General features: G+C 35.8%; 1 protein-coding gene across 10 annotated transcripts in view; it reads right to left on the reverse strand.

The window, feature by feature from the left end:
* The window catches only part of LOC145694741 (scoloptoxin SSD14-like), a 126,541-nt gene that overhangs the window by 70,038 nt on the left and 30,545 nt on the right, over positions 1–25,958 (reverse strand). Inside the window, exons 1-2 of one of the 10 annotated variants that reach the window (XM_081771326.1) lie at positions 22,610–22,968; positions 9,054–9,287 (exon numbers count right to left, since the gene is read on the reverse strand). The exons of 1 other annotated variant lie outside the window; for it this stretch is intronic. In XM_081771326.1, the coding sequence (XP_081627452.1) occupies positions 9,054–9,287; positions 22,610–22,776 (401 nt within the window). In that variant the 5' untranslated portion in view covers positions 22,777–22,968. Of the gene's footprint in view, positions 1–9,049; positions 9,288–22,586; positions 22,969–25,958 lie in introns of those variants that run through there. 8 more of the 10 variants (XM_081771327.1, XM_081771325.1, XM_081771334.1 and 5 more) reach the window with 8 other exon arrangements.

Consider the following 25,958-nt stretch of genomic DNA (forward strand, 5'->3'; position numbering starts at 1 on the left):
TCTCCCTGGACGTATTGTGTGGGTATAACCACAGCGTTGTCCTCATTTCGAATCAATCTCCTCATATCTTCAACTGGTATTTCATCAAAGTTTCTTCAACTGCCAATCCCATCTATTTCATCTAAGAAAGCTAAATCTTCAACGGTTAATTGATTTATATTATTATGACTCGAAGTTATGATTTTCTTGAGGGTTATGACTATGGTATTATTTTCAAATTTGAGTAAGCTTGGTTTTGAAACAAACCGCATGCCAAAATCATAAAATTTCGATAACTCTGTACCTTTTATCCTATCCACCTGACCTTCGCCACAAGATAATAAATGCATAAGTTTTTGTTGAGCCTGATCATAACTTTCTTTAGTACGGAAAGACCCATAGGCAAATATGTCTAGGACATCAGCACTGGATACACAGTGCTGGAGAATTAATATATCATTACAATCAAAGGCACGAATGGCGCGTAGTAGTGCATCGCATCTCTCCACATTCCGATGTCCTATGCGCTGCATCTTCATGATATATTTCCAGGTACTGAAGCCCCACGGGTAGTCGTTTAGACCGCGCACTACTTCTTGCAGGTAGATTCCATCTACAATATTGATTTCCTCGGTTGGGTAGAAGAAATCCATCTGGAACAAACAAAACAGGAACAGCTATTTTGAGTTGTCAAGTACACTTCAATATATCATTTTTACAAAAAAGGGATTGGGTAATCAATGATTTTCAGCTGTAGTTAAATTATAATATGCAAAAGAAAAAGCAATCACTTATTTTCAAGCTTTAGTTAAATTATAATTTGCAAAAGAGAAACCAATCACTTATTTTCAATTTTCAGTTCAATAATATGTAAAAGAAAGCAATCTGCTTAGTTTATGAAGAGAAATGAGTAAGTATTCACTTTATATCTAGTTGTAAACTATTATTTTTTAAAGAAATAGGGTTAAAAATAGTCTCTCTCTTTTCATTAATAATGGTTAAAAACAAACGAAGAACAATTAGAATATGTATAATTTCTTTCTTTTTAAAAATCAATAAGTATAAGAAATGTATAAAATACACAGCTCTGAAACCATGGATGATCTTTAACAAAAACCACTAAAAAGAAGACGAAAAATAACTTCTCTGCGTTGATACTTTCCGAGTTGAAACCAAGATGGCTCCTTTCCATAATGCTGTTCCCACCATTCAGGGTTCAGCAAGGCTTCTTTGTCTGTAATACAATAGAGTTCAATGAATATTTTAGCTGTTTATTTCTCCTTAAAATTTTCTATATCTAGACTTTATTCATTTTAAATACAACTAATTAGCAGGCAAGACGAGATGTTCTATGATCTTCTACGTATGCTGTCGTGAAGAAAAATGATGCCCGCACGCGTCAAATGTACACATGTCGAAAATGATTGCGCATATCTAACTGTCTTCTAGTAAGAATATAATTTGATAATGATTTTGCAGGTTACATTTAATACTGATACTATGTGTATAATCTGGAAATGTATATTTGTGGTAAATTTCATAGGAAAAGAATTATAAATACGAAAGTTAGAATGAGTAAAACAAAATGGTGCTAAATGGATAAGAAAGTTTTACTTTCGTTTTATTGGTTTTACTTACTGCTCTTTTGACATGAAATTTGCCACATACGTGTCTGTCGATTATATACATTAACATTATAAGAAATACCGGAAAAAGTCGTTATCAAATTATATTCCTACAACATATTTATAGACATGCGACAATAATTTTGGACATGAGTGTACATTATATCAGGTCCTATATGTATCGAGCTACTACTACTGCCAGAGACAACTAGCGGCAGAATTGTGAATTACACGTAAGTTTAGCGGTGGATGTTCTTCGGTGTCACGTATATGCGCGATTGTTCCGTATAATTCTATATTTTAAGCTGAGTATAGTACTGTTTATTTCAATATTATATTTGTATTGTTTCCCATGCATGATAAAGCCTTAGTACATATTCGCTATTTCAATCTTAATGTGAGGCACTAGTTAATACTAACAAAGGCAAAACATGTCTTCCTTGCACTAGGTTTATCTCTCCCACAAGATTGAGGCATTTTCGATACTCCCATAAATATGTATGTTTGCTCTGGTAATCTTCACATTAAGTTAAAATATTGACGATCAATACAAGTATGAGTAAACTGAACATGAAGTAGAACTATTGAGGTGAATACGGGCATAACTGCCTTCTCGCAGCAAAGCAATAAATATTTAGTCGGTGGACCCTACTACTAACAGGCAGGTATAACCCTCTTCTCGCAGTATTGCAGTAAACTTTCACTTTGGAATCCTATTACCAAAAGAGGGAGTGAATGGTCTTTTAGTAAAGCAAAAACTATTTACTTCGGGGACCCTGCTCGCATCACACGCGGGCGTAACCCCCTTCTCGCAGTATTGCAGTAAATGTTTAGTTTGGAATCCTAATACTTACCAAAATACGGAGTGAATGGTCTTTCAGTAAAGCAAAAGCTATTTAATTCGGGGACCCTACTAGTATCAAATGCGGGCATAACGACCTTCTCGCAGTATTTGTTTGGAATCCTATTACCAAAAAAGACGGCTGAATAGCGCTCGTGGGAATGTTTAATAGCAAAATACGAAGCAATATATCTTACGTCTTGGAAAACAAGTCACCATACATTACATATCGCAAAATTTACAATCGCAATACTGTTCCGCCGCAGGTCCGAAGGGGACCTGAGCACTTCCATGCTTAAAAATGAAGGAACGTGTTTCTTTCTTTCGAGTCTAAGAGTTGGGCATTGTAATAGCAAAATTTCTTACGTAATGGAACAGATTACCGTTCACTATATATCGCAAAATTTACAATTGTATTACTGTTCCGCCGCAAGTCCGAAGGGGACGCGCGCACTTCCATGATCAAAAATAAAAGAACGTGTTTCTTGTGAGTTTAAGAGTTGGAAATGTTTAATAGCAAAATAAGGATCAATATTTCTTTCGTCATGGAAAACGAGTCAGCGTTCATTACGTATCGCAAAATTTACAATGCAATACTGTTCCGCCGCAAATCCAGAAAGACCCGAGCACTTCCATGATCAAAAATAAACAAGCGTGTTTCTTTCTTTTGAGTTTAACTGTAGAAAAGTCCCACAAATTTACAGGAATCCCTATCTATCCACTTTGAATATGAGCGAACGCAATTTCTGCAACTTACAAATCTATTTCGGGAAACTGCCCGTCGCCAGCTGAAACCTCTATCTTTATTTGTTTCTTTTCCTTCATATCTGTTTGCACTATTTTCTACACCTTTCAGTATAGGAACAGTTTTTCGAACACATTTAAAGCACTTTTAATCATTTAATACTTGTTGATTTTTCAAATAGTACGGAATATATCCCTATTATAACTTTTCTTCCATTCATTCTTGTTATGCAAAGCAAGACAAAAGTCAATCTTTCTGTTGAAGTTAATTATTTTACACTACAGTAAATAAAAAATATTTATATGTTGTTGGGACTATATTGGCTATATACGTATTTTAAAGTGTTCTTTATGTGTAAAGTGTTCATTTCCGGAAACACTTCCCAATATGGCCACGGGTTCTCGACAAATAATTCAAACAATGTATTCACATCTCTCTACATTATATTTAATAAACATAGTATCTACAATCAAAAATGTTGGTCAGTACACTATTCTGTCTAATCTCGCTCTCAGGAATACGTAAAAGCATTCAGTTATAAAGATTCGAGCAAATTGTCCAATTGGCCTAAGCTAAGAACTATGAACTCCACTTAATCATTTTTCATTTAGTGGGGGCTCTGAGGGACTTCATCAAGCATTTCTAAAAAGTCTTTCTTCGTAACTAGTCAGATATTTCCGTGTAAATAACAAGAAAGTATCATATGAAGTTTCGGGTTCCCACATATCCTTAGTTATAATACCACAGATCACTATCCCCCAGCCCAATTGTTCCATCTGTCCACAAATAGACACATAAAATGTGTACACCAGTAATAATGTCAATAATAATAGTTTCGTCCTTCGATCTTTAATGTTAGGCTTGCCTATAAGACGAGACGAAGCAAACACGTACTCTACAAAGAGTTTGCTGCTTAAGTTGCCCACGAAACGAAGCAAACACACATACACTTCAAACAACAGTTTCCTGTTTAAGATGCCCACGAGACCAGACAAACACATACTCTTCAAACAAGTATTTGTTTGGCCGTAAAACTATTCATAATTCCCTTTTCCATTTACATTACTTAATCACTCATGAAATCTATAGTGTCTTAGTATATTATTTTGATCAATGAACAAATAAATTATTCACAAAATTCAGGGATAGCGGTGGCCCGCTAGTAGCCTCAATCAATCTTTTCAAAAAGCAAATACTTCTCGTTCGTGGCACCACGGTGGCTCAGTGGTAGTTTTCCCCGGTTTGGGAAACAATGGCTCAGTGGTAGACTACATATCTCTGCTGCTTGGTGATTCATAGTTCGATTGTGTTAATTATTTTCATAAGAAGCACAATGTGTGTGAATTTCCTAGGGGCTCTCCCGTTCGCTCTCATTACAAATATATCAAAGCAATAATAATAATGTAACCGGCAGGAGTTCGAGTCGCTGTTCGGGCAGCCATTTATTTGTAACCAACCTGAAGTTCGTGTCGCTGTTCGGGCTTCCATTTATTTGTAATCACCCGGAAGTTCAGGTCGCTGTTCAGGTGAACATTTATTTGTAACCGTTTCGCGTAATCTGGTCGCTGTTCGTGGTTCGTGGTCCTACAAATAAGTATTCTCCTGAGACTAGAACTTACCTGGACAGGACGATGAAGGACCTTTCCAAGAAGAGTTACAAACTATTCCCAAATCGCTCATCGGTCTCAATAATGAGATGAGCATTAGGCGCCGAGAGGTTCGGGTGTCTCGTCTCAAAAACCTCACGGACGATCAGACGGTCATCCAGACCATAACGCACACAAACATCATTCATACAAACAACGAAAACACACTGGATTAAATAACACTATACTTATTTATTAGAACACTATCATATATATAAAATAAAAAATAACGAAGAGGGATGAACACAACACTGAACACTGTATATGTATAATAATTTTCGTCGCTGAAATTACACTTTGCCCTTTTCAGGCAATATAGCCCATCATATATATATGATTATAATTCAGATATCACTACAAATCCTTCTCTCACACCATTGACACACTTGGGGGTTTAGCACTGGGGAAAAGTTGTTAGGATCGTCCCACGATGAATCCAGTTGTTAAGCTGAACCATCCTAAAACGTAGAGGTGATTCTTCAGCAAATTAAACAAGAAATTGTCCAAAGTTGAATGCTGATGTTGGAGGGCGCGTGTATAACTTTTTAAACGCACAAGGTCTGCGGACCTGGGACTTCACTAGTTGGAGCTAGCCGTAAGAAAACGTCTTTCACCGGCTAAATAGCTTGTGCCCCTTAACAAAAACTCAGACTTGAAGCTCGACGCGAGATGCGTGGTTACGGCTTCCAGACCTGGAGTCAAACATCCTGAGCATCAAAACTCAAGGTACGGGTTGCAATGGTCAACTAAAAAAGGTTGGCAGTTCATTTTAAAAATCACTCAGTTAACACCTGTATGCATATACAAACAGAATACGGAAAATAATTTATGTTAATTTTAGTCAACTGCCTATAATGCACTAGACACGGCGATAACACTGGCGTGAGAAAGTACAGATAACGGGCTGGAATACAACGCAGTTGGTGCCACTTTGGTCACTTGAATACCTGTTCTGGTCTGGTCTGCTCTAATCTATTGCAATGTTTCATAAGCGATTAAAGAAAGCACTTAATTCAGTTTTCAATAACTATAGAATATATACTGTGCATATAATAAGTCAGGGAGAAACACTGAAATGGTTAGTCACTAACTGAAATGTTCTCACCAAAAGCAACGTTTTAAATATATATATGAAAAAATGATGAAAGACTTCTTTGTCCAATTGTGTGGGAAAGAAGCAATTCCCACCGAAGAAAGAACTTCGAAAATAATGATCACTGTCTTTACGAAATATACAGTGTCCACAAAAAATCCTTCTATAGCCTGGTGGCGGTTATAATAATAATAATAATAATAATAATAATAATAATAATAATAATAATAATGTAAAAAACTTACTTGGATTTGATGTCGCCAGTTGAAGAAGACACGTTAACACACAACTTCTTACACCACGAAAGATAACTACGTCGCGATATTAAAGTAAAGTTTACAAAATGAGATGCAGTGAATTTAGGTAGTATATTTATTTATTAAGATTATAGGGGGATATAGGTTACATAATTTTTCGTTTGTGAAGCCGCTTAGGTAGTAATAACTGTTATTGTACAAAGAGGAAAAGGAAGAATATTCCGTTTCCAGACAAAGACATCAGACGTCCTGTCGAATCTATAGTGATCAATAATATGACAGAATACATTCAAAGATAACCAACGTGAACTCCCATAATCAACACAACATACCAATTTTTTATCTTTTTTCATAGTTCCACTCTGACTTCGCCAGAATACCTATGGAGGTAGATAGTTATTAAATGTAAATTTCTTCAAAATAATAATCAGTTATCAGACAGTTTCATACTGTGCATAAAAACTCTGGTCGCCAGGTTTTATTGCTACTGTCTAAAATCGTGGCGAGAAAGGCTATCAGCAATAGACATATTTTCGGGTTTAATGACACATGTCGCACCACCAAACATTCAAACTGAAATCTACAATGGAGTAGGAAAAATCCCTTCTAGAGAATTCGTTAAGGCGAGGTGGGACTAGCAATTTTCTTTAGCCCAGTATACAACAGTGGTTTCATCCGAATTTAAATTTAATGACCCATACTTTCAGTAAAGAAATATGAACACCGATGTCAGTTTTTATATTGATTTAAATTTATTGCCTTCATTTCGACTTATTTCTGAATAAATGCATTCCTGCCGAAGAAAGAAAAGAGCAATCATTTCTATCTCTCAATACACAAAGACCAATAAACCCTTTCAGCAAATGTTAAAATTGTCCCACATTCTGTTCCATGAGTGACAATTGGTCGCTCGAGAGGTGGGTGCTGAGAGGCCAAGCATCCATTGGGTCATTGGCATCAGGGACAAGGGGACCAATAAATTAAACTCTTCGGCGTCCTTTGAGTTGTCGCCAAGAGCTCACAAGAAAAAAAAACAGGAGGAAAACCATTCAGGTCTGTTCAAGGCAGAGGAGAGGTAGGGGGAACTTCAACTCACAGAAACACTTCTCTCCACAGAGGGAAAGCCGGTCAGCTGGGAAAGGAGGGGTAAGGTGTGTGCCTGACTAGCTGTCCGGATATTTACAAGAAAGAGAGAGAGAGCGATGTAGCTGTTCAATTATCGGTAGGGAAATGACGGAGGGGTCATTCACCCATTCACAACATGAAAACTGATCATCGAGGGGGGAAAAGAAAGGGGAAAATGGACTCTTCCGTTCACTCATAACTAATGGAAGTGATTGACAAGTGGCTACGTGACCTTCACCATGGTTCAAGCAGAACATCAGGTGACGATGGGGTGTGGGTAAGAAGGTCTTCGCAATGTTCGCCTTGCAGCACTATGTACGCGCGAGCATTTGCTGTTGGGTCTCAGTTCGGTGAAAGCGCACGTAGTGGGAGGATGGCTGTATCTCTTTCTGCAAAGGGAAGTTTGTTTCGTAGCGAAAAAATAAATGTTCTTCCCTTCCTTTCTTTCCTGCACATCTTATTCGTGTTCACACATTTTTTTAAAATTTTCAGAACAATTTTAACATATTCAACTTTCATAGGAATTTTTCTAAGTTCTCACTCAATGAGTGTTCTGTTAAGAGAAAAATCCGAGTTTCCTATGGATTTTTAACAGCGAGTAATCTATTACGAGCTTTTTAGTAGGATCACAACTAAAATTTGTTAATCGATTAAATTAATGGGAAAAAGCTTGTGGGAGCTAGGGATCGCGTTTCAATGTTTATAGGAGCTTTCTGATGGTCTGAGACGCATTTTAATGTTATTATATCATAATATAAAATTATTTTTGATAAAAGAATCGTTGTAGGATCATGTTTCACACAGCAAGAGGTCGTTCAACCTTCCAGGGCCCATCTCAATCCCTCTATTGCCTGGGTAATAAATCTTCCCCTTCCTAAGGCTCTCTAAGGACCTGTCCGACAACACCTGGCCCACAGACAAGAAAGTAATCAAAGTGATAAATCAATTAACAGACAATAACTTCATTGTTGACGAGGGTCTCGTTTTACTCTAATTACAAGACCCTATTCTTTGCTTTTCTTTTATATGCAGGGCCGAGTCTACCGTATGTGTAACATGTGCATTTTCACGGAGTGGACTAAAATATTGAAAATGCGTTAATTAAAATGCATGTTTGCAACTCAAAGTTAATTCCTCACCATCGTACTCTAAATTTTGTAAGGGGGCACGGTGGCTCAGTGGTAGAGCGTTCACCTCTGGTGCTTGGGGTCCCGGGCTCGATCCCAGCCCCCGCCAAGTGAACTTTGTGTTGGACAAACACCGTGCTCGTGGGTTTTCTCGGGGTTCTCCCGTTTCCTCCCACTTTCTTCATTCCACCATTTCACTCATCTCTCATCATCACCGTCTCCTTTAGCCTAACCGGCATAATCGTGGGACGTAAAACTCAAAGATTTCATTTCATTTCATTTCTAAATTTTGTATATTCTCACGGACGTACAACTCTTCTCATTAGTAGTTTGTTATTATTCGGTGTATCTTGTGTTTTCATTAATCATATTATGATTATGATGAAGTAACATACTTAAAATCGTGCTTTTAAGATGTGTTCTCTCTGGGGAGGAGGCGACATAGGTGCGGTATTATTGCACAGGGCGGTAAATTACCTGAGGCCAACCCTATTTATATGTAGATATATCAGTATTTGAAAAGCAAAGAGTTAATATAATTGAACTTATCTCCTAGTATATAGCTTATATCCAAGTATTGTATGTACAATAATTCACACATTGATAAATACCTACTTCCCAATTTTAGCACATGGCTCAGCATCTGCTGCTACTGCTGCTTTCTTGTAAACTCCTTCGATTGATCCAGATGATCGAGGTTCACGGGTGATCTCCGATGAATCATTCCTACAAGCATTCAGTTTACTCACAAGAGGAGGTACACAGATAGTAAGAGTAACTATCAATAAGCAGACAGTAAAAAACATTATCAGGAACACAGCACGTCTGTGAATCCGGTTAGTATTTTTCCTGAAATGGTATAATATAGTAATTGCACAATGTATTAGTTATTAAAAATTTATGTGTGCAGCCAAACAATGGGACAAACGCCCCCGAGCAAACTGTGCGGGAGATGCGATTTATCTTCAGCGATTACTGCACTTAACTAGAACGGAACTTGTACGCGTCCCGTTGTTACATTCATCGTTGTAGAAACAACTAGGTTCCAGTGATCACTGGCAATCTCTTTCTTTCATCAATATCTGGATATTTCACTGAAAATCCCGGCTTTAGTCAAGTTGACGTTTGTCCCGTTGCTATGCCACAGACGCCTACGGTTGCCAGAGTTTTAGAGAAAAATGAAGATTTTACGATTTATATTCAGAACTTGCATTTAACAAACATGTAGTTTCATATTATAATGTATATGTGTAGAATAATTTTAATGTGTGATATTTGGGACAATTTCATTAACGATAACTGCAAAACATAAAACACAAAAAGTGTATTACAATTCTCAGTAGAAGCTCAAATAATTCCCGAGACAGCACACCTGCAATTGCAAGGGTGCATCTTCCGTACAAAACAGTGCATATGAATATGTGAATTAGTATAGGTGCTGCACTACTATATTTTTACATATAGTAGTACACGTAGTGCTCATGTACTGTTTTACAAGTATCCATGCCTTTGCACATATGCATGGCTTTCTGATTCTGGGGTGGGTGGGTGATTTAGAATCAAAATCCATTCCGTGAAAAATCCATTCCGTGACTCGAGCCGATGGCTCATCTGAACTGAGCCGGTGGCTCATCGCAACCGAGCCGCCTCGAGCCGATAGCTCACTTAAGCCGAGCCGAACAGAACTAGTAGTAGTAGCTCATTCCATCGAGCCGGCTCGAGCTGTTGGCTCAGATGAACTGAGCCGATTGACATCACTATCTGTGATTGTTCCGTAAAATGTGTTAAGGCCAAAAATCATAAATTGTAGTCATTTGATAAAGATTGGATTAAAAATGTTCTGCTTGTGTAAAGTCTTAAAAAAGAGAAAAAGTTTATTAAGCGCTTTACACTGCTGGCTAAATGTTGGGTGTTTTAAATCTCTACATAAATTGTTCCCCACAAAGTATTATGAAAAGGTTTTTAAGTTCAAACGTTTAAAACATTTTGGACTTAACACCTTTTACGCAGCAAACACAGATATGTAGGCCTATACAAAGTTTCGAAAAATAAGATCTCTTAAAAGGAGACCTAAATAGATGAGCTTATATTAAACATACTGGACATTTTAATGTAAAAATATAATTATTTCATTGTTTTTTTACAATACAAATTTAATTATAAAGTAAGCTATGATCAGTCATTGGAAATTCGATCTAAAAGTATTTAATACAACCCATTAAGAAATAAGGGTAACAAGTATCTAACACGCTTGCTCTATAAATAGGTTAACTTTTAGTGTTCTTCAATGTAAGCCTTACAGTTCCAATGTGCTTTTCCATTTATTTATTTTTATTATTATTAAACAAAACTTCAGTTTTACTGTATACAAAAATGTACTGTATATGTATACAAAAATTTTGTCTATATTTATGGAAATTATATTTAGTAGATGGATAGTGACCAAACATACAACGATTGGTAGTATGCAAGCACCATATAAGGAAAAGTAAAAATCTTTACTTGAAATTTAAGTATGAACGTTAAGTGAATAATAAATACATTATAAACTGAAATGAGGTACACTTGAACAGAAATTTCACAGTCTTTGAACACTAACAATAATGCGAAATAACTCAGTTTCTAAAATAGGGTATAAATGGAACATAAGCAAATTACAATATAGGTTGTATTTTACTTCTTAGGGAAAACTTGGGCCTAAAAATATCCGATGCCAAAGATAGTTTTCATTGCGCTCGTTTCTTATGATGATTAGTTTAGCTACTACGAGTGTTGTACCAAAAGTAAGGTTCCCATATTGTTTACCAATAGAAAACATTGTTTCTTGTTATTGATTTATACATCGTTCGAAAGCTTACACTGTTGTCTATTTTTCAACATAGTCTCCATTTTTTCAAGTCGCTCAGTGTTCGCTTGGCAGCCGTCAAAGATGGAAGTGTTGATCGCCGCTCCCGCCAAGTACGAGGTTCGAACAGTAATCCGGTTTCTCCACTCAGGGAAGTTACCGCCGTGGATATTCATGGGCAACTGACTGAGGTTTATGGTGAAAAGTACATGTCCGTGCAGCACGTCCGTAAATGGTGCAGGGCTTTTGCTGAGGGTCGCACCGAAGTTCACGACGAAGAACGAAGTGGAAGACCCCCGGTGTCGGATGCGATTGTCCAGAAGATCAACAGTGAGCTGCTCAAAGATCGGAGGGTCACTGTCCGTCAATTTGTCCTTTCCTCTTCCCCAAGCTTAAGTGGCAAACGCTTCAAGAGCGACGATGAAGTCCGAGCAGAGGTCACACGTTTCCTCAACGAATTGGCGAGGACTTCTTCGACTTAGGAATACAAAAGCTGGAACACCGTCTTCAAAAGTGTGTTGAAAAAATGGAGACTATTTGAAACATAGACAACATAGATGAGCTTTCGAACGATGTATAAATTAATAACAATAAACAATGTTTTCTATTGGTAAAAAATATGGGAAGCTTACTTTTGGTACAACCCTCGTACTTCATCTTTTGTCGTGTTCAAAATATCTTGGTAAGTATGACATACGCCTACATAATTAAGTATTTTCTGACTCATCGAAACACGGAGATAATTTTCAGCCTTCTTAACAGCATTGAAACTATTTCCGCTTCATAACTGGAGCTGGGTAAGACAAGCAGTAAACGTATCAGTGTCCCTACATTTTCATAATGTCCTTTTCTTCTGACTGAAGAGCCTTGAATACACCCACTCCTTCATTTATACAGGAAATTATTCTGTCTTTGTGAATCATTTCCAGACCAAATTCGAACGACTTCGTGTTGTAACGATCCTCTTTGACCGTTACACTTTTCCAAAGAGATTATTTGATATGATTACTTAATTAGTTCTTAACTAAGCGTTATTTCTTCTGCATTTTTATTTTTCCAATTCTCGACCCCTTTGATGGGTTCAATATGGTCGACAATTGGGCTGGTTTGTTTAGCTGCATTATGCTATTTTCTTTGTTAGTCTATGGTCTGCATCGAGTTGGATTCTCTCGATTTCCGCGAGATGACGTTAGTGTTTAGACTGAAGTGTTTGTATTTTTATTTAGATTGAATAATTTGTTTGTGAGTATATTAAATAAATAGTAACCTATATTCAATCTACTTTTATTTCGTTATATTAAATTCTATATAATAATTTCCGTTTAGTTTTGTTATATGATGCGCAATTAATAGCAGCCAATCAGGATGCAAGGAGGATTGTGAGCGCGTTTTCCGTTCTCCCTCCCCGCACCGCAACGAAAATGGTTACTATGAAGTAACTTAATGTCTATCTTCTGAATTAACAGAAGATAATAACTACATATTGAACAGGATTATGGGATTACTTGAACTCAAGTAACGATAGAGGAGAGGAGTGTCACATTATTGTGAAATGTCGAAGTAGTCTAAATTGACGAACTTATCAAACTATATTTTCGATTTGCTCGTTTGGGAAGTTTACTAGTCTAGCTCCGACTAAGTACCTATCTTTCTTCAACATCCGAAGTGAAGACGAAAATGTCTACTGTAATTCCGCCTGTGGGGCTGATATTCTCTGCAATGGCAACATAAACTGTTTTCTTTTTTCTTTTTTTTTTTTTTTTTTTTTTTTTTTTTTGTTTGAACTGACCCCGCTGCTTTTTAATAATCCATCAATCCTGCCGCTAGGATCACATGGTGTAAGTGACTTCGTATTGTTATGGAAGTGAAGCTGAAGATGCCCTTCCTGTGACCTTGTCAGTGTGGATCATTCTCTGTAGTGACTTTAGCAATTGTTGTCGACTTGCGTCGGTTGCTGTGAAGCTGAGTGATATACTGTATTCCAGGGCCTAAAATTGAGTGGAGTACTCCACACTTTGTGGAACTGTGGGAAGGGAGTGTGGAACTGTAATTCTTAAAGTGTGGAGTGGTGTTAATGTGAGTACCTTACTTTTCTCGGATTATGCATTTAAACGCGTTTAGTGTGTCAAGCTGATTCAATACATTCATTATGCAATGGGTTACTCAATTCCATATAACTGGCAGTATATGGCATTAAGCCAGAGTTAATACGTATAGGTGTCTCATAGATGGCAGAGAAAACCATTGCCAATTTTGAGATGAAGGAACTTTTTAATTATATTTAGTTTTCAAACGTTTTCGGTTTCATTCATATAGTTTTAAAATATGCAACTAACTGCACGTTTATCTGTTGTTTCAATAGGACATTACATTTTTCCGATATAATGAAATATGTTGTTTTGTAGATAAAAATTACACGATTCTTTGAACCCGTTATAGAAATATGTACTACCAGAGATAACGTACATCAATAACCCCCAAAAATTTAGCCGAAGTATAGCGTTACGAAAATCAATAGAAAGAGTAATGTTTCCCAGAGTGACTTCGATAGTTACTGATAGTGAAAACATGAATACAGAAAGGAATGTGGAAATTGTTAACTGATGAAAGAGTTTCTTCAGGTGAAACGTTACCTCTGTTGAAAATTTGGTGTGCTGCCCATCGCATTAATTTAGCATGGAAAGATGTCACCAAGAGTGTCCAAGAAGTTTCATCTCTCATACAAGCAGCATCTGGACTTGTGCTTTCTCTCACTCTTCAGGGCAGCGAACGAAAAGTTTAACGATGGTAGCTTCAGAAAATAACTTAGAAGTTTTGCACTACCCAGAATATTTTGACGTCAGGTGGACAAAATTTTCATTCAGTATGCTCACTACTCTCCTAAGAAATTGGTATTCAAGCTGCCTTTACTTGTAAACGGAAAGCCATGTATGTAATGAAGCCAATGGTCATCTGCGTAAATGGATAGAAGTAGATCGTCTTTGTCTTCTGTGTCTGTGTCTAAATGTTTTCAAGAACTGTCAGCAGAAGTTTGAGAGTAATGAAATGTTTCTTTTGGACATAATAACAAATGAAAATAGAACTATAGCACAATTGGAGAGTATGAAAGAGAAACCTCTGTTAGGCGGGTGGCGAAAAAACGTTTTTAAACGAACGTGTGCAAGAGAACGTCAACGGAGAAATATAGTACCATTACATGGTATTCAACTTCATCGTAACACACGTTGCAAGAAATCCCATAACAAATATGTCAGTTACTGTTAGAGATGCAAGGGCTCGGAAAAAAACCGGCTTTTTTGGAAAAAAAACTCGGTTTTTTCTGCTTCGCTTTTTTGCTTGGGAAATTTTGGGCTTTTTTGAAAATTTTGCTTTAAACTAATAATGCAGACTTTGTTTCGTTTCTCTACAACAAAAAAACTCATTTAATTAGTGGTTGATGCAGATAATAATATGAAACCTCGAAAATAAACCATTAATTTCAAAAAGATTTTTTTTTTTAATTCTTAACATTTTTACATTATGAATTTCAAAGGATTAACCAATATATGTAATAATATTTTAGCCTCTTATATACAATAAGTACTTAAAAATGATACATAAATAACTAGCAAAATTGTATAGTAAGACTATTCATGGCTTTGGATTAATTGTTTTAACAAAAGAGACACTGACCAAAGCTTAAAATTTTACTTTATTTTAAATTATTATATAATCAGTATAATTTAAAATAAAGTAAAATTTTAAGCTTTGGTCAGTGTCTCTTTTATTAAAACAAAATTGTATGTAGTATTTTTACTTCAAAATATCACACACCCTCTTTTTGAAGCAAAATAATGAAAAACATGAGAGAAATATGTACATCAAGAGCTTCGTTTCGGGTAGCTCTGTACATTCTTGAAATTTTTCAGTTAAGTTTTAACTTTCATATACATTGTATGAATATTTCGAACAAATTTTTCACTGATTGATCACAAACGTAATAATCTGTTACCACCTATCAGGTGCTTCGGATATGCAAAATCGGTAAAGCTCCAAATTCAGTAATGCACTGACTGTTTCTTAAGCTTGTTCAGAATCGGGAAAGTATCGAATTTTCTGTTCATGGATCATATACGTAATAGACGGTTCATCTGAGCGTATGGTTTCCTAGGCTGTAGAATATATAACCACCATCACGGTTTACCCAGTCCTGAAGGTTTCTGAATTTTTAACAAGAAAATTCAACATATCGTTACGAAACTTTTTTTTTTTTACCAAAAAGAAAAACTATGGAATACATTTAAAAAGAGTGAAAGAATCAGTCACTGTTCCAATTCACAAGAAAGGAGACAAAATTGATTGTAATAATTATCGAGGCATTTCTCAACATTATATTAATAAGATTGACCCCATACGGAGATGAAATTATTGGAGATTATCAGTGTGTACTTTGTCGAAATCGATCAGATATTTACCATTCGACAAATACTCGAAAAAATTGGGAATATATTACCCAGTACATCGACTGTTTATTGATTTTAAAAAAGGCTTACAACTCGGTTAGGAGGGAAACATTGTACAACATTCTTACAGAATTTGGAATACCGAAAAAGCTAGATTTACTAAGTGTTTAAATGAATCCCAGAGTATAGTCCAAGTAGAAAAATACGAGCTTCCACGTCGAGATTAGCCTGAAACAAGGATATGCGTTATTGCCGTTATTATTCAGCTTTGTTCTGGAATATGCTGTAAGAAAAATCAAAGATAGGAACCAGGGCCTAGAGTTGAATGGTGTTTACCAGGTTATGGTATGTATACTGATGATGTAAATCTAATAGGAGAACAATCGAAAGAAATGCAGAGGCTTTATTAAACGCTTGCAAGGATATGAGTAATGGCAAATTATGAGTGCATTAAAATATCAATTAATACTTTCGACATAGTGGATATTTTCAAAAATCTTGAATCAGTATTACCAGACCAAAATCATACCCACAAAGAAATTAAATGTCGACTGAAATCAGGAAATTCTTGATATTATTCAGTTCAAAATATTTTGTCGTCGCGAATTCTGTCAAGGAATTTAAAGCTTAAAATATATAAAATGATAATCATGCCTGTTATGCTTTATAGTTGTGAAACATGGTCGTTTACGCTGAGGGAAGAACGTAGACTGAAATTATTTGAGAATAAAATTCTGAGACGAATATTTGGACCCAGATGAACGGGAATGGGGAATGGCGGAAACTTCATAAGGAGGAACTACATAATTTATACGGATTACCAAACATCGTTAGAGTCATCAAGTCTAGGAGGATCAGGTGGGCAGGTCATGTAGCCATAATGGAAGAAAGTAGGAACGGTTTCAAAGTTTTAACTGGAAATCCAATCGGGAAACGTCCATTAGGAAAACCTAGGCCCAGATGGGAGGACAATATTAAGATGGATATAGCAGAAATAGGAATACAGAGTAGAAATTGAATTGAATTGGATAAGGACAGAAGTCAATGGAGTGCTTTTGTGGCCATAGAGAAAGAGAAAGAGAGAATACATTTAAGTTAAGCACAACAAACATGAGTGAGTGGTTAGCTTTCGCGCTTCTATCGTGAAGTCCGGGATTCAACCCCGCATTCGACCATTTTGACAGAAGTTTTCTTAATCCCATCTGTGAATGTAGAGATAGTGCGTGTACTATGTGTCCTGGCCGACTTCCTTTCTAATCGTTTTTAAATCTTTGTTATTACTAATTACCAGCAATGATGGATTTGCAAAGAGGGTTAGGGGTGGGGATGTCTTTCGGATTGAAGCCTCTACCCCGAAATTACGGAATTTCTCAAACAGACTAAATATTAGTTTTGCCTTTACTCATAAACTTCAAGCTGTCCTCAAATTTAAAAAAAGGAATTTTTAGAAAAACTAAGCATTAATAAAAAAAGCCCCTTTCCAAAATACTTTTCTAAATCCGCCACTGATTATCAGTATAAAATGGTCTTCAAGGTTGTATCTGAAAGATTATAGCTGAACATACAAACGAAACGAAATATTTATTATGCCTGTACTTATAAACTTAAGCTCCTCTTAAATAAAAATTAGGAATTTTTAGAAAACCAAAGCCCCTCCCAAATATTTTTCTAAATCCGATACTGATTATTTCTATCAAATGGTATTCAAAGTTGTGTCCGGAAGATTATTGTTAAATCATTGCACAGTTACAGTATAACGGAAATGTGGAAGTACGCTCTGATAGATATATTGAAAAATATAAGTTTAATTATGTGCTAGAAGCTAGGGTTCTAAGCTCCAAGATATGAAACACGGATGACTAAAAAGAAATGATCTGGAGAAGAAAAAATGTCGATGATTCAGAAGTTAAAATAAAGTTAAACAGCTTCTAAAATTGCCCTCAAATACTACGTAATTTATGTTTACTTTAATTCATAAACCATGTGCTCCATTCATCATGATGGTGAATTCCAGAGCGAAATATGGCATTCAGGTCATGGAATCTTATTTAACTTTAGAGTATACTATAAGAAAGCTATTTAAACAGAAAAATCATTAAATCGAAAAAAGCCAAAATTTCCAAAATTCTCGTTTTTTTTCCAAAAAAGCCGGCTTTTTATGTGCAAAAAAACATCGATTCAAAAAAGCCGGCTTTTTTGCATCTCTAGTTACTGTAGTACGCTACGAAGTCCTGGATTCCATAATTAACTTTGTTAGTCAGCGTTTGCTGTATGAAGACAGTATTGTTGCTTTGGAGCCTTTGCGTGTTTTGCAAGAGGATGTAACTGATGATGCCCTAAGAGAATGCCACAAAGTTATTTGTCTTGATACAGATCTTTTGCAGTTCGCAATGCAATATAGAGAGGCATCATGGTGCAGAATGTTGAAAGGTCTGGACGCTAAAAGATTTTTCATGAAAATCTGTGGAAATCAATCATTTCATGCTCTGTCAACAAGTCTAGCCCCAGTTATTGCTTCGAAACCATCTTCTTCCGATGTTGAAAGACTTATAAGTGACTACAACATATTGAAAACAGATAACAGACTGTCTTTAGCTCCCACTACTGTGAAAAATTACCTTCACGTTAATATAAATATGGGTTCGATGCAAGATTTTAGCCCAACCCCTGCTGTTATGAAAAGGCTGACCAGAGAGGAAAGGCGTTTTGAAGTTGGTAGGAAGTCAAATGAACTGCCCTGGTATAACGGTGTATTTGCTGCGGCAGAAAACGGACTGAGACAGCATGATGATCACGGAAAAATGACAGTGAAATTTTTATGTAAGTGACTTTTTTTCTTCCAGTGTGACTATTTTTCTTACCGGTTTGTTTTCTGTATTTTATGAATACAATTAAATATGTATCCTAATGTGCCTTTAATTTTGTTTGCTCTGGATGCCAAAATTTTCCTAAATAATAATAATAATAATAATAATAATAATAATAATAATAATAATAATAATAATAATAATTTTTTTGGTCGCAGGTAAACATGATGTACTGGACAGAACACTGATTATATGTCTAAACAAATGCTGACTAAACTAGTTTTTCTATACTATATAAAATTTTTACCAGTGTGGAGCTGTGATTTCGTTGAATTTTAGGCCCTGCTGTATTCTGTCCTTCATTAACTTCTTCTGACTTGGTGCCACCATGGTGATTCTGCGCCCTGATTTGGAGTGTTTCCCTGTGTCATGTTGAGTGAGGCCTGGAGAGAATTTGTGAAGATTGGTCCATCGATCACGTATGCTGCTATGACCGTGCACCTCTGAGATTGGTTTCTGCGGTGTTAATCCCATTCTATTAGTTGGAATTCTGTGAGTAGCTGCTGGATTGACCTCAATCATCAATATTCAGGTAACCTCTTTTAATGTTGGAATTTCTGACGCAACTTTGTTTGAAGAAGTAATATTTGTATTTGAACTATTCAATATTATTATTTCAAGTAATTAGTGAAATTGACACTGTCTCCGTTCATAAGGTTAGTCATTCACGAATTATCAATATCGTGTATTTCACTTATTCTCATTCCTCTACGATGTCTGAATTGTTGTTTAACACTATGCATTTTGTGTTTAACATGACTGTCTAAAGCAAAGGTGAGCTCTCCATCCAGTAAGTCGATCCACACGCCGGCGGGGTAGTCCAATGTCAATGTCGTTTCTTTCTTGCATTAAGAGAAAGTAATTTCTTTAGTCGAGCAGATGTGTAAATATACCATTTATTTTACAGCTAGCTCATGTTTGACTCGTTAGTGGACACTCCGTATTGTTTATTTTATAGTTATTATGACTTGGTAAAGTTGAAAGGTTTAGTTAGTGACAGCTAGCTCATGTTTGACCCGTTAGTGGGCACTCCGTATTGTTTGCTATAATCCGTAGTTTATGATCTGTAATTCGAATTTGCCACGCAAGGGAAAGGTTCATGTTAATCCTTGAAGTATTTATATGTGTCCATAAACGTTAGTTAAGAAGCTACGTCAAAACGTCTAGTTAGACGCGTCGAAGACGGTGAGTATTGCTACTGGTGTTCACGCCGAGATGTGGTGGTGTCAGGGGTGAAGTTAGGTTGCTGGCTGGTTTAGTACCTCCTACGAATGTTTCTACTACATATATATTATGTCCCCGCCGCTGTTTAAATTGTAAGCCGAGTTTAGGTGTGGCGCCCTCTTAATACAGTTGGTTGCGGAAAGAGAGTGGAAACGTTATGTGTTTTGGGAAGGAGGATGGTCGATTCAGCCGCATAACTACTCCCTCTGTAATGAGGTGTTCTTGTAAGTAGTAATACACCTCTTTGTATTATCCTTTTTTTTTCTTTCTTCTCATTTACTACAATGTAGCTTACTAAAGTTCACTATTTCAAGGTGTCCATTCGAGAAATGTAAACAATTGTCTAATGTATTATCAAGGATGGCAACTATTATACTGTTGTTACTGGCTATTCAATTGCGTTGGTGTAAGAAGTTCCCTATGACTTTGAGAGACTGAGATACGTATGTCCAATAATCTTTTCGAAGCTATGGTTATTCAAGTCTAGCTGGAATATTTTGGTAATGTTTACGGATTTTTTCTTTCCTCTCTCCTTACCGACTTTTGAAACACCCTGTATAATAATTCAGTTAAGGAAAACAATACACACTATTATCAGCATATAATGAATCGATTATTAAAAGTTTCACTAAAAGTATGGCATTTTTGTCTTAATTTAGCTACTTACATACATTTGGCAAAAATCTAGCAGGTCGCGACCCGCCCGATCCCTTATCTAGCTAACGACGTCCCTGATTAGCACGTTTTGTGCTGTCTGGGTCGGATCCCACGTTAAGCTGCAGGCCCTTGTCTCATATGGCTTCGGTGCTGAAAGGGACGCTAAACTCAATTTCAACAAACCAATCTTCGTTGCCTTTTTATTGTATTTTAATAAATTATTTATCCATTAATTGTATTTTATGCTTCACTTCCAACCTCTCTCACGGATCTGAGTGATACACTTCACGCGAAACTATGTAATTTTCTACTTGCTACCATTCACGACCTCCATGATTTCATTTCATAGAGGTGAGCGAAAGGTGATTTAATGTCATATTTAATGTCGTAAGATGCACTTTCTCATTTTTCCATTAAATTGATAAGTATTTGTGTAAGATAAATGGAGGAAATAATCGATTTTATTTTGTATCATAGGGACGAACTCAACAATATTATATCGATAGTAGAAGAGTTCAACCAGAGAAAGTAACCCTAATAGGAATGATGGGTATCTTCAATCTGCATTGGGGAAAATGCCGACTGTAAACATATGTGTAATTTGAAAATGTTTAAATCTTTCTCTAATCCGACTAGATTAAATCTCAAATATTGTTCAACTATCTATGTAAGCGCTCATGCATTTAATAAATATGGAACTACCTATTCCGTGACTGTTAAGTTTTCCAGATTACTAGAAACATAATTGGAACTCTGCAGTTTACTCAAAGTTGATTACTAAATCTCTGCTATGGAGTTTTTCTAAGTTATTATTGAATATCTTGTTGCACAATATTATTTAATGTTATCAGCTTGTTGCAAATGCAGTTTCTTGCTCTATAAGGGAATTCATTAATTTCTTTTATCGGGAAATCCACTTCCAGTACCATTAAACATTGTTTCCTATGGAAAGGAGTTGCTTCCTGGGTGGAGGTTCACTTTTGGAGAACTTACTAACTGTAGTGACAAATCAACCTGTGCTAGATGGCACTAAAAGTTAAAAAAATATATATATATCTAACAGAATCGCGGCAGGGCGAAAATGGTGGGCCCACGTGGGAGCGCTTCTAAAAGGAGAAGACACGTCAACGATTGTAGGTATGTGAGTAAACTAAGATGTTTAAAAAAAATACATTTAACATATTTCTTCTCTACATTTTCAAAAGCTACTGTCGTGTATAAGAAAACGTTATAAACTTAGATTGGACTGGAACATTGCTTTCACATAGCACTTCGTTCTCGCTTCGTTATGGTGTAATATGTGGTAAAAGGGTGTTAATTCTGCATTCGAGAGATCAAAAATAGATAAAAAATATTTACTGGAGAAACGAGATATTGTTACGGAAGGGTCATTAATGTGTGAGTATCCTGTGCAGTGAATAGAATAGAAAGACAATGTGTGTAATTAGGAACACGAAATATTGAACGGGAGGGCCAAAACTAGCTTTTAAAACAAAGCTGTTGCCGATCTATACAGTAAGTATGAAGTTAAATTCCCGTGAAACACCTAACCTAACCAAAATCAAGATACATTTAGCAAAAAAAAAAAAAAATTTAAGAAAAAAGTCTGGATCCTCAAAAGCAGAAGTTATCCTTGAAAGGATACATTTTGCATTACATATATGTACATTATTAGGCATGTGAGAGATAAGATACACATGTATTTGGGACCTTTTTTGAAATAACATCATATATGATATTATTCCATCATCATTATTCCATTATATGATATATACAGGGGCGGATCCAGGACCGACTTCTGGGGGGGGGCGGTGGGTTGTCATACTGCTACTTTTAAGGGCTCCAAACTTTGGGATGGGTTTTATTTATATATATAAAATAAGAAAGCTTCCTTTTCTGGGGGGGGGCGATCGCCCCGATCGCCCTCCCCTGGATCCGCCCCTGGATATATATGATAGTATTTACAATCATATACTGTAAATTTAACAAATCTATAAAATCATAAACTGTCTCTGCACCGTCAGCTTATAACACAAAAGTAAATAAAAGGATGAAGTGTGAACAATAGACCAATAAGTAATCTATAAAAAATTTTCTCGCACAAGTAGCGAACCTTTATGTATAATAAATATTTACCACTCGCGCGTAATGGCCACAGAATTTAGTTTATATTTCCTGCTCATTGAATCTGAAGACGAAATGCGTTGCTGCAGAAAGGATTTAGATGTACTTATCACTTCCAGGTTCATCAGATAATGCCAACAGGGAGCACAATAATAGCAATTAACTTTGTCATTTCCCATTTATAATAAAACACCAAAGTTGAATTTAAGGCCAACACAGGAGCAACTACGTAACTGTGTGTAGCTGTGACAAAATTATTTATTGTTTTATCAGCGCGAAAAATCACAGAAAAATAATTTCAAAAAATATAGTAATAATGTCTGTGTTACAACAGGAACACTTGTATGAATACTTTCTCTGTTTTCTTTTATTTCATAACCTTAACTAGTGTTGCCAGCACTCAAAGAAAAAAAGTGGCTAAAATCAATAGCTAAAAATGGCCAGAAATGGCTAGAAAAAAAAAAGCAAGCCTCCGCGATGAGGCAAAGATAAGTAACTTCGAATCCTATAATGACATAAAATTAAAGCAAAAGAGACAAATATCATCTTCTTCTTCAGGTTGAGGCGAAGCTTCTTTCTTCTCGGTTGTTTGTACTGGATTGCTTTTGTTTCAACTAGTTGCAAAACTATGGATGGTATTTCCTAGAGAGAACAACACTTTTACAGACAGCGTAAACCAAATCTTACTATTAAAATTAAATAAAATGTTTTCGTTTTCAACCTGTTCCTGAGTCTATTTTTGACTTTATTCACCTGATTCAATTCATTCTTCATTTCCGCGTTCGAATGTGGAAGCATTAGATTAAAAATAAATAAATAAACAAAATAAAAGCCAACGAAACTAATTCTGAAAATAGATTCTCTCCTCCAGCATCTGTGTTGCGATTTACTTCTTGAAAAATTCTTCAATTGAAAACTTATTTACTCATTTCATGAAATTTATGTTCGCCCTTGATTTTCAACTTTATCGATATTATCTTTGAATTCCAGAGTGAAAGCTGAAGCTAAATCAGTAAAAGAGTTTCACTGGTTTCAAATTCTTATTGACACAGAAAACCATTTTCTGAAGGATGCCTATGTTATCAGAAAGTCTATTTTGAATATAGTTTTTAGACAGTCTGGATTTTTTTTTTTTTTTTTGTTTTTTTTTAAACTAAAACTTACATATCTTCCTTGAAAATCTTACTCAACGCGTACTGACAGCTTCTGAGCTCATTCTCTGTTCTATAACCAAGATATGAGGAGGGATTAATATAACAATCAATGTTATATTTTATGGGGGACAGTTCTAGCAGTGGGGTTTAGAATGTTACCATTTAGAGAACCCATCCAACTTTAGAAAATACCAAATGACAAACAGAATATATATATAAAAAAAGTGGCTAAACTCAGAAAATGTCTAGAAGTGGCTAAAAGCAAAAATCTTAAAGCCACTAGTGGCTTTTGGGAAAATTTGTGGCTAGCCAAATTCTCCAAGTGGCCAGATCTAGCCACAAACTGGCTAAATTGTAACCCTGACCTTAACTGAGATTTTATATCTTCAGTGCAGACCAAGGGCCTAGTCATTTTTTATCGCTTGAGCGAAGTAATTTATGTAAATGTAAAAATGTATGTAAAAGAAGGATTAAGATTTGGAGCTAGAAATTTTACGTGCTGCTGTTTCAGTTATGTTTGCTATTAAAATGCCCAAATTAGTTTGTATTACAAAGAAAGCATTATATAAGCACTCCTAGCTGTTTTGGTTGAACCTTTTTGCACTTTATTTTTGGGTTTAGTTTACCTGAATGGGAGACATGTTATCATACATTTCAATCTTCAACAAGAGAGCAAAAAGTCTTCCCTGTGCTCATCCAACCAAGAAATGTCTTTGGAAGAAATCAGATAAGGAATTTTGCAGGTGTCCACTCAGCCGTGGACCCAACACCTCTCGTTATCTTTCGATCAGAGTTTTCCTAAGTGATTCCTTGTCACGCATTAAAAATAACAAGAAATCACTAACTAGTTCGTTTTTAAAATACTGGTTCCATCTCGCAGGTAATGAGGTATATAAAGGCACAATTATACGTGTTATATTCCTTCTTTAATTTTCTTAATACTGACCATTGGGAATAGTTTATACAAGTATACAAATGTATTACCGTTCAAGTTAGACTTTTACGTTCTGTTTCTTAGTCCGATTGAAAGTTTAACTTCTGTTTTCAGCACTGACGATATATATATACCCAAACTATACTATGCATAAATATCAAAAGTCGTATAAAAAGGTTATGTCCGTCCATCTGTCCTTTCAACGTTGATCGGCATTGGAACAAAAACGATAATATATAGCAGTGATCGAAACGATAATACGTATTTATTAGTAGCTCCCGGGGACATTTTCAGTAGATCGCGTTAACGCTCTGGTTGCTAATCTTGATTTTATTTATTTATGTATTTATTTTTCCTGTTTTGACTTGCAATATGGAGAGTATCTCCTATAAGTTCTACAGTTGTCATATGTATATAAATGCAAATTGTAATTACAACTTATAACACCATTTGAAGTACTAAATTATAAGAAACATCGCATGTTAAATTTGTTACATCATTACATCATATTCATACATCGTTATCATTTGCAAATTCCTGAACTGAATAATATTCTTCCTTCACTGAGCTGACGCAACAAAGGTAAGAGGCTTTTTTTTTGGGTTCAAAAGAAAAGTCGGTAGTTCTTTTGGTTATAGCTCACAATAGGATTTAAAAACGGTAGGTCAGAAGCTTCATATCCTTGGCGACCACTGATATATAGCGACAAGCTTTTTTTTTATTTAAAAAATTGATTTAGGTTTTCAAGAAAATATGTCATTTTCGCTTTCAACATTCCACTAAAACCAAAAATGGTTGAAGTTTACTAGTACTTCTGGTTTCATATTGATTTTCATAGAGCAACGACGGTAAGAGATATCGAGAATCGTTTTCCTGTAATCGATTAAGCATACCAGAAATATGTTCCGTCTACTCCGTTAACTCTATTCAATTCTGAAGTGGTTAAAATCAACAATTTCTGATTTCGACCTTGATGGCCATAGAATAAAAACCGTAATAAATAGGACATGCGTTTTCGGAAATCGATTCAGTGTTTCAAGGAATCGTACGATTTGCACTTGTAGCAATCTTAAAAACCGGAAGTAGTTATTTTTCCTAGCTCTTCCGGTTTTAATTCGATCACCAAAGATTAGAAGCGGTAAAATATCATGAGTAATGTCTCTCTAATAGAGGGTCCTGATTTGAAGAGGGTAGAGGAGCAATTGTTTTCCGTTAAGTTTGAGAAACACTTTTTTTTTTTAGAAAAATAAATTGTATATTAATATATTTACAA

Source organism: Thermobia domestica, chromosome 9 (assembly GCF_964235325.1).
Source record: "Thermobia domestica chromosome 9, izTheDome1.hap1.1, whole genome shotgun sequence".
In the NCBI taxonomy this organism is placed as follows: Eukaryota; Metazoa; Arthropoda; class Insecta; order Zygentoma; family Lepismatidae; genus Thermobia; species Thermobia domestica.